Genomic DNA, 16851 nt, shown 5'->3' with positions numbered 1-16851 from the left:
TCGTTTGCTGACGGCGGCGGATTCGCGTGCTGAAGTGACCATGGCAGCGGATCCGGTGTGGTGGTGTGGGCGGTCGCGTTCGGGCGGCTGTACAACATAGCGTGCACGCTTTACCTCAGGTTTAGTTCACAGGTCGTAGCCATGGTAAAGTTTTCATTTAATTAAATAAACATATTTGTACTAAAGCGGTTTCTTTGCGTGGGCGCCTTCGTTCATTGTTTTTATCCATACGGGCTCGTTTTTGTATTTCCGTTAGTTGAGCTGTTTCTTTTTGGAGCCGTGACTTCTTTGCTTCTGGTGTTTGTGAAGCGCGTTGTAGGAGCCTCCGTTTATTGTTTTTATCCATGCGGTCTCGTTTTTGTTTCTCTGTGGCTGTGTCGTTAGGTACAACTGTTACTTTTAATACTGAATTTCCGTTATGTGATTCAAATATGCCTCACAGACCGCTGGCACAGTGGATTAGAGCAGGTTTAGTTCACAGGTTGTGTTGTTTGGGCGCCACCTACTGACTCTGGGACGCGTTGTAGGAGCCTCCGTTTATTGTTTTTATCCATGCGGTCTCATTTTTGTTTCTCTGTGGCTGTGTCGTTAGGTACAACTGTTACTTTTAATACTGAATTTCCGTTATGTGATTCAAATATGCCTCACAGACCGCTGGCACAGTGGATTAGAGCAGGTTTAGTTCACAGGTTGTGTTGTTTGGGCGCCACCTACTGACTCTGGGACGCGTTGTAGGAGCCTCCGTTTATTGTTTTTATCCATGCGGTCTCATTTTTGTTTCTCTGTGGCTGTGTCGTTAGGTACAACTGTTACTTTTAATACTGAATTTCCGTTATGTGATTCAAATATGCCTCACAGACCGCTGGCACAGTGGATTAGAGCAGGTTTAGTTCACAGGTTGTGTTGTTTGGGCATCACCTACTGACTCTGGGAAGCCGCTGGGTTTGACTCTGAGGCGCAGTGCGCAAGCGGTGCGTCCGTCGTCTGTGCATAAATTAAACTGTGGTTTAGTAATATAGATACTTCGGGTGGGTGCTCATTTGTTGTCAGCTCTCATGCACACAGTGCCAGTCCCTATGACTTAAGAGAGAATCAAATCCAATTGATTGTTTGGGCGAGTTGCGGACTGAGTGAAATGAGTCCCTGCAGATGCTGCAACTGACCTCAACTATTAAGATTATGTAAACAAAGTCTATGACTAAAAATCGCTGGAAAAGTGATGCAATGTCACATGACCTTAAGGTTTTTCAAACATTTTCATTTATCACATTGTTATCACATAACAGGCATTTTTGTAAGTATACTTTCTTCAACAACATACCTCTCCTCTAGCAAATCCTTCAAAGCCATCATTCACAGCAAACATCTTGTGTCCTTCTGTAATGCCCACTCTTACTGCTGAGCGGACAGCCGCATTCATACCAGCGGCAGGTGCTCCAACATTCAGGACTGCCACATTGAAACTGCTCTGCAGAGACAAATCAGCATAAGCAATTAGCAGCAATACTGTTTTCCCCTTGGTAGATATGCAACACTTGATCTGAGCTCAAATGAAATAACTAATGATGAGATGACACAGGCTGATGGCTTAATAAGTTTAGTACCCGTTATTGACTGAATGACCGGAACCTAGCTTGTCATTCCAAGTGTTACAGTCTGTGTCCTTCGGTTTCAAAACCTCATTGAGGAAGATTTGATCCTTGAGTATATACCTAATAGCAAGTGTCAATTTCCACGGAACCTACAAAAAAAAGCCCTTGCTGCTAAAAAATAGTTTGCTCAGTAACAAATGTGATGGCAACTGGTGATGGCAGCTTCATTGTGATGTTTGGTACATGTGTTATACAAAACGCTAAAAATACCAACAGAATGTATCTGAGAGGAAATTTTATAAATGAAATATACAATGTTAACTGAGAATCATTTTAATAAACACAGGGGATATATTCATGCATTCATAGCAAGGACTCATGATTTCATTAAAATACAACTGTAAAATGTTACATGACAAAATAAATATATTAATAGAAAACATGCTACATGCAGAACAATCAGATCAATTATTGCATATTTCTAATACAAATGCTGTTAACTCCTGAGTCTTAGCTCTTCATTACCTAACATAAGCATCTAACTTCTAAGCAATTCTATGTCCTACATGAGCAGCACTGCATTTTGCCAGCACATACAACCCAGGGAAGCAGAGCTTTATTGAATGAATGGCTATTGAATGCAAATATGCATGCTGGAAGGGCAGAATAACATTGCGGAAAATGGCAGATGACTAATTCTGTGGAGTAGTTTTTTAAACAAAAATGAAAGAACCACACTGTCAATTATTTTTCTTATTGTATTCACCCTTTTCTACCCTTATTTATATACATTTTTGCAGTGACATTTTACATAATACAGGTATGAGTTTATTATCTAAAAGCACAAAGGCATCTCCAGTTAACTACTTCATTGTACTACTTTCTTTTAAACACTGGAGTCATTCAGTGATAAAGCAAGACCATTTAGTGTTTCTCATGTTGTAGCTAGTATGTTAAATTTTATACTTTTCTACAGTGTGCATTATGCCATCTAAACACAATTATAATAATAATCATAACAAAGTAGCAATATACAAGGAAAATGGAAAGTGGAAACCATAAAGCAGAAATAGTTTAATAAGTCAACTGTTCATTGGAAAAGAAAGCCAACAACAGGGATGAAATCTCCTAACAGAGACTAAAAAGATCTAACTATCATCCACCCATACCACTAACCAACAAATATAAAATATTTTTAAATAAATGCTGAATGGTTTTTTGTATTTATATACTGTGCATTTACATTTAACTAAAATTAAATGAAACAATATCCTGGTCATTTAAAATGTGCAGAAGTGTTCAATCTTTTGCCAATATTCAAAACTCTGCCACAATCAATGATTATGTGTCTGTGAAAGTGCGGAAGCATTTAAAAAGTATCGGTTGAATTGAGTTCAAGTATCAAGCAGGACAAACTTAATTCAAGTTGAAAAACAGTAACAATGATTCAACTACAGTTAAAATGTGATAAGATGCATCAATAGGCATACATATTGAAAGGATAACATCCATTATTTTGCAGGCTAGTTAAATTAGCTGCCGTCTACTTGGAATTGGGAGACAAAATAAATTATGAAGTTATGGTGTGTGAGAATAGTATCTGAAACAGAAAAATGGGTCTTGAAAGATGACTGCTGTATCTTTTTACACCTTGTCTGTCTCTCTTTATGTATGCAGGTTTATCCAAGAATACTGTTACTTTTAGTTATATATTCTATCAACATTCCAGTTTGTATCTAGGGTTGTACCTCCATGATTATTTGTAATAATCAATTACCAGAGTTTAGTGTTCAGTTTTAAAATAATAAAAAGCTAAACTCAGGAGACACAATCCATACATATAAATAAATCACTTCTGAAACACAACAGTTCTAATTTGGTGTCAAATGTGATATGTTTTTCCGTTAGTGGAACATGTTCTGTTTAAAGTGCAGATTATTGGTCAGCCTTCAGAAATGACTGAAAGTCCTTACTTCCTATGCAGAGATACATGACAAGAAACTTGTGATGGCTTGCAGTATCCTAGATGACAGCATAAACAATATCTTGACTGTCCCTCTTTGTTTTTTAAATATAAACTTGACAGAAACTCTGGAGGTTTAGTCCTTGGCAGTCCTTGGGGAAACAAAGGCAGCCTTTCATATGTCATTGCCTTTTTATATACATAAATGATTTTCAATGTATGCTGTAGGTTTCAGGTTGAGGAGTGTTAATATCACTGATAAAAAAGTAACAGTTGTTGACCTGGATTTTTCACAAGGATAAAGGAAGATGGTAAGCTTGAGAGCATGAGTAAAGCTTACAGAGAGCATCCAAAGTAATTATAAGGAAATCTACAGCCCTATAATGAAACTTCTGGAAAGGCTTCATAATATCTTTACTGTGCTCCTATTTCACAACAGATGAAATATGTGCTCTTGAGGCATTTCTTGATCCTTTCTTTTTAACAATTCTACTCGCATTTTAGGTGTGATTTATTGTCCTTTATATTCTGCTTATTCTTTGAAAGACAGACATTACAGTATAAAGAAAATGAGCCACTCCCTTTCTATCTTGGTTATTAGGAAGTTTGTCCAAGTGTTATGAGGAACTGTATGAAGCGTGGAAGCAGCTAAAGAGTATATGTAAGCAAGGTTAATGTCTAGGGTCATGCAAAAGGGGGTGATAATTTCTTATGACGTGCTAAAATCTATTTAAGCACCTAAGACTGAACCACCGTGCTATTTATTACGTACTCTACACAGGGCCTCATCCTGTCAGCCAGAAAGAATAGAAACATTAGATGTTTGTTAATGTCACATATTCATTTTAGAAACAGAAAAGGAGAAACATGCATTAAATGAACATTTTTTTCCAAGTTGTTATTAAAACCATGCTAGTACACATTAGGTAGGCAAAATAAATCAAATTACAAACACATCAAGTATCATCAAATAAAAACACCTCAACAGTAATGAATAATAAGTCCCACCTAATAAAGGCAAAGAACATGAACAATACACATTTGTTAATGTCACATAATGATTTTAGAAACAGACAATGAGAAACAAGCATGCTAATGAAACATTTCCTCAAGCTGCCGCATTAAAGCCTTGATAGTGTGTATCAGGTAGGCAAATTAACTAACTGCAGTGATGAATATTAAACAGGCATATAGCATGAAAAAAATAAAACAATCAAACAATTTTTTTATTATTTAGAATTGCAATTAAACAGAAATTGACAAAAAAAGTCACACCCAATAAAAGCAATTTTAATGAATTCTGAGAAAACTTCATCACCAAGTGCTACTCGTGCCAAAGCTGCCATCAGCTGCCAACAGGTGTGTTTTGCAGAAAAGAAAGTGACAACTTGATAAAAGTATCTGTGTAAATTTCAATAATTCCAAAATATACTGTAAAATGCAAGCATTGGAAAAATGTTCAAGATGTACACTATAGGCAAACGATTGAGATAATTTCAGTATGGTATGTTGTCAATCTCAAGGTCGGGATTGTGTAACAATCTACATAAGGTTGAATCTGGGTACTGACACAAAACTGAGAACCTCCATCTATCCGTCCATTATCCAACCCGCTATATCCTAACTACAGGGTCACGGGGGTCTGCTGGAGCCAATCCCAGCTAACACAGGGTACAAGGCAGGAAATAAACCCCGGGCACTGCGCCGGCCCACCGCAGGGCACGCTCACACACACTCACCCACCAGGGACAATTTAGAATCGCCAATGCACCTAATCTGCATGTCTTTGGACTGTGGGAGGAAACCGGAGCACCTGGAGGAAACCCACGCAGACACAGGGAGAACATGCAAACTCCACGCAGGGAGAACCCAGGAAGCAAACCCGGGTCTCCTAACTGCGAGGCAGCAGCACTACTCACTGCGCCACCGTGCTGCCCTAAACTGAGCACCTTTAAGTTCCAAACATTTCTGGGCTCCTGTGATAAGAAGCCTCAGATGTAGAATTCAGGATTTTAAAAGGTTATAGTAAAATTCACACACAAGCCAATTTTAGCCATCCAAAGTCACTGTACTCTGAGCCAATTTTATATTTTATGTGATGGAAAGCATGATTTTACTCTCCATAATCAATGACTTTTAAAGCATTTTTTTAATAAAGTTAGAGTGATTTAAAGGCACTTTATGTAGCCAATTAACAAGACCCCTTTATTTTTATCAGGAATTAGTATATTAAAGGTAATTGTTAACACTGCTGATTTTCAATGACAGGCAGACAAAATCATTTGTCACTTTATTTTTTAAAATAGTCTTTAGCTTAAAGTAATTCTTTCAGTAGGCTGGTATTCTGCACACAGTAACAAGATATTACAATCTTTCAACTTGAACGGCCTGAATAAAAGTTTTGTCTCATCTGCACACAATGAAAGCCTTGTTTTCTTACCACAAACAATATAAAAAAGAGTTATCCAATGGATTGCTATTTTTTAAATAGACTTCTTAATTCACTGCCTGTTCAGACATTGTTTTGCACACAACCTGCAGTTGATTAAAATGTTGCAGCAATGATCACTATCTACAGTTAGGTCCATAAATATTTGGATAGAGACAACTTTTTTCTAATTTTGGTTCTGTACATTACCACAATGAATTTTAAATGAAATAACTCAGATGCAGTTGAAGTGCAGACTTTCAGCTTTAATTCAGTGGGGTGAACAAAACGATTGCATAAAAATGTGAGGCAACTAAAGCATTTTTTTAACACAATCCCTTCATTTCAGGAGCTCAAAAGTAATTGGACAAATTAAATAACTGGAAATAAAATGTTCATTTCTAATACTTGGTTGAAAACCCTTTGCTGGCAATGACAGCCGGAACTCTTGAACTCATGGACATCACCAGATGCTGGGTTTCCTCCTTTTTAATGCTCTGCCAGGCCTTTACTGCAGCGGCTTTCACTTGCTGTTTGTTTGTGGGCCTTTCTGTCTGAAGTTTAGTCTTCAACAAGTGAAATGCATGCTCAACTGGGTTAGGATCAGGTGACTGACTTGGCCATTCAAGATTTTTCCACTTCTTTGCTTTAATAAACTCCTGGGTTGCTTTAGCTGTATGTTTTGGGTCATTGTCCATCTGTATCATGAATCGCTGCCCAATCAATTTGACTGCATTTAGCTGGATTTGAGCAGACAGTATGTCTCTGAACACCTCAGAATTCATTCAGCTGCTTCTGTCCTGTGTCACATCATCAATAAACACTAGTGTCCCAGTGCCACTGGCAGCCATGCACACCCAAGCCATCACACTGCCTCCACCGTGTTTTACAGATGATGTGGTATGCTTTGGATAATGAGCTGTTCCACGCCTTCTCCATACTTTTTTCTTGCCATCATTCTGGTAGAGGTTGATCTTGGTTTCATCTGTCCAAAGAATGTTTTTCCAGAACTGTGCTGGCTTTTTTAGATGTTCTTTAGCAAAGTCCAATCTAGCCTTTCTATTCTTGAGGCTTATGAGTGGCTTGCACCTTGCAGTGCACCCTCTGTATTTACTTTCATGCAGTCTTCTCTTTATGGTGGACTTGGATATTGATACGCCTACCCCCTGGAGAGTGTTGTTCACTTGGTTGGCTGTTGTGAAGGGGTTTCTCTTCACCATGGAAATGATTCTGCGATCATCCACCACTGTTGTCTTCCGTGGACGCCCAGGTCTTTTTGCATTGCTGAGTTCACCAGTGCTTGCTTTCTTTCTCAGGATGTACCAAATTGTAGATTTTGCCACTCGTAATATTGTAGCAATTTCTCGGATGGGTTTTTTCTGTTTTCGCACCTTAAGGATGGCTTCTTGCACCTGCATGGAGAGCTCCTTTGACCGCATGTTGTCTGTTCACAGCAAAATCTTCTATATGCAAGCACCACACCTCAAATCAACTCCAGGCCTTTTATCTGCTTAATTGATAATGACATAACGACGGACTTGCCCACACCTGCCCATAAAATAGCCTTTGAGTCAATTGTCCAATTACTTTTGAGCCCCTGAAATGATGGGATTGTGTTAAAAAAATGCTTTAGTTGCCTCACATTTTTATGCAATCGTTTTGTTCACCCCACTGAATTAAAGCTGAAAGTCTGCACTTCAACTGCATCTGAGTTGTTTCATTTAAAATTAATTATGGTAATGTACAGAACCAAAATTAGAAAAAAGTTGTCTCTGTCCAAATATTTATGGACCTAACTGTACAACTGGAAAGTCAGACTACTTTTAAAACGAACTACATTAGCATTGTGCACCCTTATTAGAGATGTATCAAATACTTAAGCATGGTCCTTGAGAAGATAGATTTAATAAAGCACTGAGTGGGAGGATGAACTGTACCTAATTTAATATTTCCACTCCTGTTCTCAGGCACAACATAATCCTGCCTGATGATCACTGATATATTTTCCACTTCACACTGACTCATCTATTCTGGCTCCTGCATCATATATGAAAACACTAAAAACAATAACAGAAAGTTGGCATCATTTGACCATCTGATGTCCAAAGAAGCACAGCTATGTCATCCTCAGAGTTTCAAAGGATTGTTCATTTCTTTTTTTGCATTGTCAAGAAAGAGTTATTTTTCCAACCATTAAAGAGGATTCCCAACTAGGACACCAACCTTTCTCATACATATGTTTTGTTTATTTCACAGGTGTTTTTAGATACAGGTATTATTCTTAAATACAAGGGTGTAAGCATCTTTACCAGATTTGCTGATGCAGTCCCATTCTGCTTTTCTTATAGATATCTGGCTCTTATACTTTGTTTCACTGATACTTTCATCAACGTGCTACTTCAAGCCAGACAATCAGATGTCAAAGTAGATGGTGACAGGCAGAGGACCAGATCATTCTCTTCTACTATTGTAATGGGCGTTAGCATGTGCAGTATGATAATGTCTGAAATCCACAGGAGGAAAGATGGTCTATGACAGTCAAGTCTTAACTGTAAATTTTCCAGAGCTTTATTGGAGCATTCTGCTCTCCACTCTTCCACTGTCAATCATTTAGACCTGTTGTTAGCATGATTTCTATTTAAAGTACCATATATACTTGCGTATTAGTCGGGTCTAGAAACCCGAAAAATCAATCATTAAATCAGACCCCTACTTATACACCTGTTCAAAAATATGTCACTCATTTTATTTTATTTTTTTACATCTTCTTGCTTCCTCCAATCTCGCACCAGTTACTCAGACACATATCAAATTTTGTTGCAGCAGCACAGTTACCAATTTCTTTCGCTACTTCAACGACTTTTAATTTAAAACCAGCTTCATATTTTCTTCTGATCGAATGCTTCATCGTAGATAAGGAATGCTGTTACCTTAAAGGTGTTTGAGGGTGTAAGATACAAAAAACACTGAACAGTGCAAATGTCACTTCGGAACACAGTAATCCCTCCTCCATCGCGGGGGTTGCGTTCCAGAGCCACCCGCGAAATAAGAAAATCCGCGAAGTAGAAACCATATGTTTATATGGTTATTTTTATATTGTCATGCTTGGGTCACAGATTTGCGCAGAAACACAGGAGGTTGTAGAGAGACAAGAACGTTATTCAAACACTGCAAACAAACATTTGTCTCTTTTTCAAAAGTTTAAACTGTGCTCCATGACAAGACAGAGATGACAGTTCTGTCTCACAATTAAAAGAATGCAAACATATCTTCCTCTTCAGAGGAGTGTGCGTCAGGAGCACAGAATGTCACATAGATAGAGAAAACAATCTCTAGCAAACAAATCAATAGGGCTGTTTGGCTTTTAAGTATGCGAAGCACCGCAGCACAAAGCTGTTGAAGGTGGCAGCTCACACCCCCTCCGTCAGGAGCAGGGAGAGAGAGAGATAGAGAGAGACAGAGTTTGTTTTTCAGTCAAAAATAAATACGTGCCCTTCGAGCTTTTAAGTATGCGAAGCACCGTGCAGCATGTCGTTTCAGGAAGCAGCTGCACAAAAGATAGCAACGTGAAGATAATCTTTCAGCATTTTTAGACGAGCGTCCATATCGTCTAGGTGTGCGAACAGCCCCCCTGCTCAATCCCCCTACGTCAGGATCAGAGAAAGTCAGCGCAAGAGAGAGAGAAAGTAAGTTGGGTAGCTTCTCAGCCATCTGCCTATAGCGTCCCTTGTATGAAATCAACTGGGCAAACCAATTGAGGAAGCATGTACCGGAAATTAAAAGACCCATTGTCCGCAGAAATCCGCGAACCAGCAAAAAATCCGCGATATATATTTAAATATGCTTACATATAAAATCCGCGACGGAGTGAAGCCACGAAAGGCGAAGCGCGATATAGTGAGGGATCACTGTAGTTCGGGTATTATCGTGTGGTCATGTAGGCACAATACATAGAAAAAAAGGCTGTGTGCTCCATGATTACTTTCTCAGGTGGGCGTTAGCATATCATAATCTCTTGGACCAATAGTGAGTTTTCCGCATTCGACTTATATGACCGACATTATAAAATACCAGAAATTATATGGTAAAATCAAGCCCCGACTTATTCGAGGGAGACCTTAAATGCGAGTATATACAGTACTTTGGTCAAAATTCATGGATATTTCAATTCATTTAGAAATATGTATATTTTATATTTAATAATCTGTTATTGTTTTGTACTTGTAAACCCTAAGCCTGCCTTCAGTGAACGATGCTGTATCAGAATAAATCAAATTAAATTGAACTGGTTAGATTGCTCACTAATGCTTTGTTGTAAGTCAAATCCTATTACAATAAACAATATCAAGGCAAAATACCTGCACTGCCTTAAGTTTTAGGTAGCCTATAGGATAGAGTAAACTGATTGCACCAGAAGCACTTTCTAATATGATCATGGTTTCTTTTTACTATTGTCAACACTTAATCCAAAGACACAAAAACACCTCTTTTTGCTCTGGTTGTGACAAAACATTTCACATAAAACAATGATTAAAAACACATAGTGGATAGCAGCAGCTAGCACAAGTGAATCACTTCAAATACCTTGCCTCTATGTTTGAGGCAAAAGGTGACTGGAAAACAGGAATAAAGGAGAGAGTTAGAGCAGGATTGATACAATTAAATTAAGTGGGAGAAGTTATAAATAATCAAAGATTCTTAAACAATTAAAGTTCCCAAGAAAACGTAAGCGTCAGTTCTGTAAGAGAGTAGTCTAACCAGTGTTGCTGTATGACTGTTAAACTTGGGCCATCAGAAAGAAAGAAGAGGAACAAAAGAGACATGCATATGCTCCAATGGCTCCTTGTAGTCTCTTTATGAAAAAAATAAGGTAGTCCACACAATGACAGTGGTCAGATGTATTTTGGAGAGTACGATGAGATAAACTGGGCAAGTTGCATGCAGTAGAGGAGGCAATCCTATTGGAAAAGCATTATGTTGTCAGTGGAAGTAAGAAGATCATGAGGAAGACAGATGCTTAGGTAGAGAGACCTGGTGGCAAGAGGTCTGAAGGTGCTGGGTCTGAGGGATAATTTTAGATCTGGGTGGCCAACCCCTAACAGATAAAAGTGAAAAAAGAAGCATCTAATTAGATATTAATAACATTCCAACTTACATGTGGAAGCTCGGACTGGGGTTTCCGGTGTGCAAGTAGTTTGTAAGTATTCAAGTTGTTCTCAAAACTCCTGTAATAAAAATCAGTAGGTTAACCAGGGACCTAAACATAGCTCTGCTCATTTTCAAGTAACACCCTTTTCAAAACAACAGGTCTAAATGTGAAATGAATGCTCCTCTCCGTTATTTGCTGTAGCTTGTAGATATCTTGTGACTGATAAAAAGTTAAACAGAGCACAAGGTAGTGACAGCAAGAAAAAAAATAACAGCACTTCAGATGGCGGCATATAAATTTAGAACAGGCTTTATTAGGTCATTTTTGGACATTTCACTGCCTGCAAGTGGTTCAGCCACAAATAAACACAAAAAACAGAAGACAAACAAATATTGCCAACAAAAATAAAACAAATATTGCCAGCAGGAATGTTTACTAGTAGACTTGATGCAGCATCTGACATTTCAAAAGTTCATCATGTAAAAACAGCACATCACAGACCTTCCGCGTAGACGGACTGCTTCTTCAAACTTCCCTTCATCCATGGCTTTCTGTACTTCTTGAGTCTATATGATATAAACACATATGCAAATAATTTTTGATATTCTGTTTTACACATGTATCAGAAATCAGGAAGCATCACAATGTTAAATGTTCATAACCACATATAAATAATTATGTATTGCAATAAGGCTGCTCTTCTATAAGAAACTGAGAATCACTATTTCTCCAAATAAAATTGGGTTCTGAAAAATGTAAAAATTATATTTTCTAAATATTGCCTGATTTATTTTTGCTTCCACACACCTTCAGGAATCTGGCTTTAATACCCAAGTCTGTCACTGTCTCTGGGAACTCTGCACATTCTAACCATATCAGTGTGATGCTCTCCAAATTCTCCCCGCTCCCGAAACATTTGCATGTCAGTTTCACTAGCATCTCTTAATTGGACAGCAATCCATGCCTGCCTCCCACCTAGTGTTAGTTGCAACTACAACTGGCTCTGGCCACCCAAGACTATTTAATAATAAAATTGTACAAAGCAAACAGTAGATATTCCCTGTAAGATGACCATCTTATGTTCATTTAACAATGGGTAATTGTGAAATGGCAGCCTATGGGAGGGGATCTTTGGTAGTTATGCAAATCTCAAAAGGTACATAAATTCTACCTGAATTTTATATCCAGTGTACATCATATACAACATTAACTCTGAATGAAGAATCTACATACAGTAAATAAGCCTCATAAGCATCTACTATATTATACAGTGCATCCGGAAAGTATTCACAGCGCATCACTTTTTCCACATTTTGTTATGTTACAGCCTTGTTTCAAAATGGATTAAATTCATTTTTTTCCTCAGAATTCTACACACAACACCCCATAATGACAATGTGAAAAAAGTTTACTTGAGGTTTTTGCAAATTTATTAAAAATAAAAAAACTGAGAAATCACATGTACATAAGTATTCACAGCCTTTGCTCAATACTTTGTCGATGCACCTTTGGCAGCAATTACAGCCTCAAGTCTTGTTGAATATGATGCCACAAGCTTGGCACACCTATCCTTGGCCAGTTTCGCCCATTCCTATTTGCAGCACCTCTGAAGCTCCATCAGGTTGGATGGGAAGCGTCGGTGCACAGCCATTTAAAGATCTCTCCAGAGATGTTCAATCGGATTCAAGTCCGGGCTTTGGCTGGGTCACTCAGGGACATTCACAGAGTTGTCCTGAAGCCACTCCTTTGATATCTTGGCTGTGAGCTTAGGGTCGTTGTCCTGCTGAAAGATGAACCGTCGCCCCAGTCTGAGGTCAAGAGCGCTCTGGAGCAGGTTTTCATCCAGGATGTCTCTGTACATTGCTGCAGTTATCTTTCCCTTTATCCTGACTAGTCTCCCAGTCCCTGCCGCTGAAAAACATCCCCACAGCATGATGCTGCCACCACCATGCTTCATTTTAGGGATGGTATTGGCCTAGTGATGAGCGGTGCCTAGTTTCCTCCAAATGTGACGCCTGGCATTCACACCAAAGAGTTCGATCTTTGTCTCATCAGACCAGAGAATTTTCTATCTCATGGTCTGACAGTCCTTCAGGTGCCTTTTGGCAAACTCCAGGCAGGCTGCCATGTGCCTTTTACTAAGGAGTGGCTTCCGTCTGGCCACTCTAACATACAGGCCTGATTGGTGGATTGCTGCAGAGATGGTTGTCCTTCTGGAAGGTTCTCCTCTCTCCACAGAGGACCTCTGGAGCTCTGACAGAGTGACCATCGGGTTCTTTTTCACCTCCCTTACTAAGGCCCTTCTCCTCTGATCGCTCAGTTTAGATGGCCGGCCAGCTCTAGGAAGAGTCCTGGTGGTTTTGAACTTCTTCCACTTACGGATGATGGAGGCCACTGTGCTCATTGGGACCTTCAAAGCAGCAGAAATTTTTCTGTAACCTTCCCCAGATTTGTGCTTCGAGACAATCCTGTCTCGGAGGTCTACAGACAATTCCTTTGACTTCATGCTTGGTTTGTGCTCTGACATGAACTGTCAACTGTGGGACCTTATATAGACAGGTGTGTGCCTTTCCAAATCATGTCCAATCAACTGAATTTACCACAGGTGGACTCCAATTAAGCTGCAGAAACATCTCAAGGATGATCAGGGGAAACAGGATGCACCTGAGCTCAATTCTGAGCTTCATGGCAAAGGCTGTAAATACTTATGTACATGTGCTTTCTCCATTTTTTTATTTTTAATAAATTTACGAAAATCTCAAGTAAACTTTTTTTACTTTGTTATTATGGGGTGTTGTGTGTAGAATTCTGAGGAAAAAAATGAATTTAATCCATTTTGGAATAAGGCTGTAACATAACAAAATGTGGAAAAAGTGATGCGCTGTGAATACTTTCCGGATGCACTGTAAATGCTAAAGTATGTGTGTGTGTGTGTGTGTCCATTCCATCCAAGCAATGTGCCTGGTCACTTTGGCTTTGGTAGCACAATTAAAAGAGGAAGTGTGAGTGTGATACACACAAGGAGTAAAGGTGCAGGAGCCATGCTGAAAGTCGTTTTCAAAGATGGGAAGTATAAAAGTGGTCAGGAGGCTATCAAACCATCTCAAAATGACTGAGTCTGAGAAGCAGGCTTTACAGAAGCCCACTGAACTGAGGGAGCACTGGACAAGAGAGGTTCAGACACACAAGGATACGGAGGAATGGCGTATTAAGGTACATGGAAGGCAAGAGATATCAGATATTTTTAAATCTATTCTATTGCCTGTTTCTCACATCGTGTCAGGGCTAGTTAAAATAAAATTTAAAAAATAAGTAAATAAAAAAGTAAAAATAAAGGTTCAGCCAGCATTTATTGCCGGACACAAAGGCCTGGCCAGGCATGCCTAACAAAGGTATGGATAATCTAGGGAGGAGCAACATCTGCCACTATCTGCTACAGCAGCGTTACAGCAACAGAGTTATCCAAATAATTCTGGAGTAATCCAAGAAATAAATAAACTCATGAACACTTTGCAGCTTCGCTGTATCAGATATGTGTCATATCCAAAGATTAAGCCAAGTGTATCTAAGTTTATGCAGCAAATAAATCACTTATATTAGGTTGGTTGATGTGGTAATTCTACAGCTAATGCATGTAATGACCACTGTCAGTGCCTTGGGAATGCATATATTTATTAGTATAAAAGCCTTGCCCTGCTTTACATATTGGAAGAGCTTCTCCTTCTGCTGGCAATGTCAAAATGTTATTTATCACAATATACTCCACCTTTACCAGCTTTTTACTTTTAGTAAATGTTTTTCTGCATCTCATGAAAACTGCACCAATACTCTTTTTTTACTTAAATAGAAATATTCAACTCTGGGCTTTGTTACAACCAGGCACCCCTTAACATATTTTTTCAGGACAGGCTTGCCACCTTCTTTGTTCACCAACAATGCATTGACAAGATAGGAAAAACTGCTCTGCTCTTGCCTGCAAAATATGGCTCAACTTGACAACAATAAAAAAGACTAATGGAAGCACCCACAAACAAGAGAAAGAAGAAAATAGTCATGACATAAAGTGGGGTATGATATTTGTATCTAAAATTATAAAATAAGTTGTTTTTTGGGATCAATAGCAGACTATTGTGTAATTTGGTGTGGCTGTTTCTAACCATTAATTGGGCTACTAAAGGAGCATAAACAGAATGGGTAGTGAAACAAGAGTTTAAATTTTCTAGTTACGCTAACAAGTCAGTACAGTATATAATATGGCCACAAAGATGCACAGCTCCTGGAATAAGCTACTGAAACAGATTTGCATGCCCACCTATGAAGTACACTGCCACTCTATACTGTGTTAAGGTATACTGCTTGAAAGAAAAAAAAAAAGAAAAATAATTTCAAATCAATATTTCTGTTTTAGTCTATAATAACACACCAATTCATTTTCCTTTAGTGGTATATGCAATTTGGAGTCACGGAAGATGTAGATTATTCTATAACAGGTAGGAACCAGCACTATGCAGGGGAAAAAACTCTGTTTGAATAAGAAACAAATTAATTTATAGGTTACAATAACATATGCAACTATTGTGCAGTCAAAAGCTTTACATCTTTTAGTTTCCTTCAGTAGAGAGTTTGCAGTGAAGGGTTTAATATGAAGTAAGGCAATGCACTGAATAGATGACAAAACCTTCTTTTAGTTCTGCTCCTCTCAATAAATAATGACTGCTAGAAAAAAAAAAAAAACGACTGGCCATTATCTAACACTTACCATCTGTACACACTCCATGAGTGGCAGCCGCACAGACTGGTTTCCACAAAGTGAGACAACACAGGCTGGAGTATCTGGTGAAGCTTCTAGCAGTGCAAGGACTGCTTCAACGCCCATTCTACTAGCCTAAAAGACAGTACAGAACAAGCAGATGTTTCCAACATGAACACACATATACTGTACAGTATATGATAAACTACTGTCTTATTATGACATGAATATGCACACCACGTTATGCATGCTTCACTAAAACACGAAACACAATACATTTAACACTCCATCAGGCAGAGATCAATGTGTGAAAAACACCTTAAGCATTTCACTTTTAATACCTTAATGCCTCACAAATACAACAGTATGATTCCTGACACCACTACAATGCCACTGCTGGAGTGTCACATGTTTATGATGAATGTAAATGCAATGCAATTTCTATTATTTTTTGTATGTCTCTCATTTCTCATTTGTAGCCCAGCTTAAAATGTGCAATGACTCTTCACAGTAATATATTTAAACCAATATAAATAGTTCATTATTGTTCATAATGAAAGTGCCAGGTGGTTAAAATAAGAAAAAATGTCCACTTATTTCAGTAAATATTAAGACTGCTATAGTCTTTATGTGAAAACAACAGTATCAGATTGGGGGAAGAGTGAACATGACTGAGAGAATAAAACTGAATAAAAAAAACAAAGCTAACCTTTACAAGTACCATAAATTTACACCGGCTGTTACAAACTCAAATCAAATGTATGTTTTTTTTCTGGTAAGAGCAACTCACTTCTCAAAACGGAGTCGTCCGGGGTCAAACCCGTGAAGTTCTGATTACCAATCAACAGTTGTTACTGTTGCGCCACCAAAGCGGTCATATTCAAAGCGTGTCAATGTCGTACCCTAATGCAGGTTCTTTTTCTGTAGTTATATTCTTGAATAGAAGCGCACTTGTTCTGTTATATGTGT

At 38.5% G+C, this 16851-nt stretch overlaps 2 protein-coding genes across 6 annotated transcripts in view; one reads left to right on the top strand and one right to left on the bottom strand.

Moving 5' to 3' along the window:
- Nucleotides 1-16851, top strand: part of pitrm1 (pitrilysin metallopeptidase 1) — an 827899-nt gene that overhangs the window by 108592 nt on the left and 702456 nt on the right. The window lies entirely within an intron of this gene.
- Nucleotides 1-16851, bottom strand: part of pfkpa (phosphofructokinase, platelet a) — a 116480-nt gene that overhangs the window by 37065 nt on the left and 62564 nt on the right. For all 5 annotated transcript variants that reach the window (XM_051929333.1, XM_028804104.2, XM_051929334.1 and 2 more), the window contains 4 exons: nt 15892-16017; nt 11634-11698; nt 11139-11208; nt 1322-1468 (listed from right to left, as the gene is read on the bottom strand). In XM_051929333.1, coding sequence (XP_051785293.1) covers nt 1322-1468; nt 11139-11208; nt 11634-11698; nt 15892-16017 — 408 coding nt within the window. The remainder of the gene's footprint in view (nt 1-1321; nt 1469-11138; nt 11209-11633; nt 11699-15891; nt 16018-16851) is intronic.

This window comes from Erpetoichthys calabaricus, chromosome 6 (assembly GCF_900747795.2).
Source record: "Erpetoichthys calabaricus chromosome 6, fErpCal1.3, whole genome shotgun sequence".
In the NCBI taxonomy this organism is placed as follows: Eukaryota; Metazoa; Chordata; class Cladistia; order Polypteriformes; family Polypteridae; genus Erpetoichthys; species Erpetoichthys calabaricus.
This window is presented reverse-complemented; position numbering and strand designations above follow the sequence as displayed.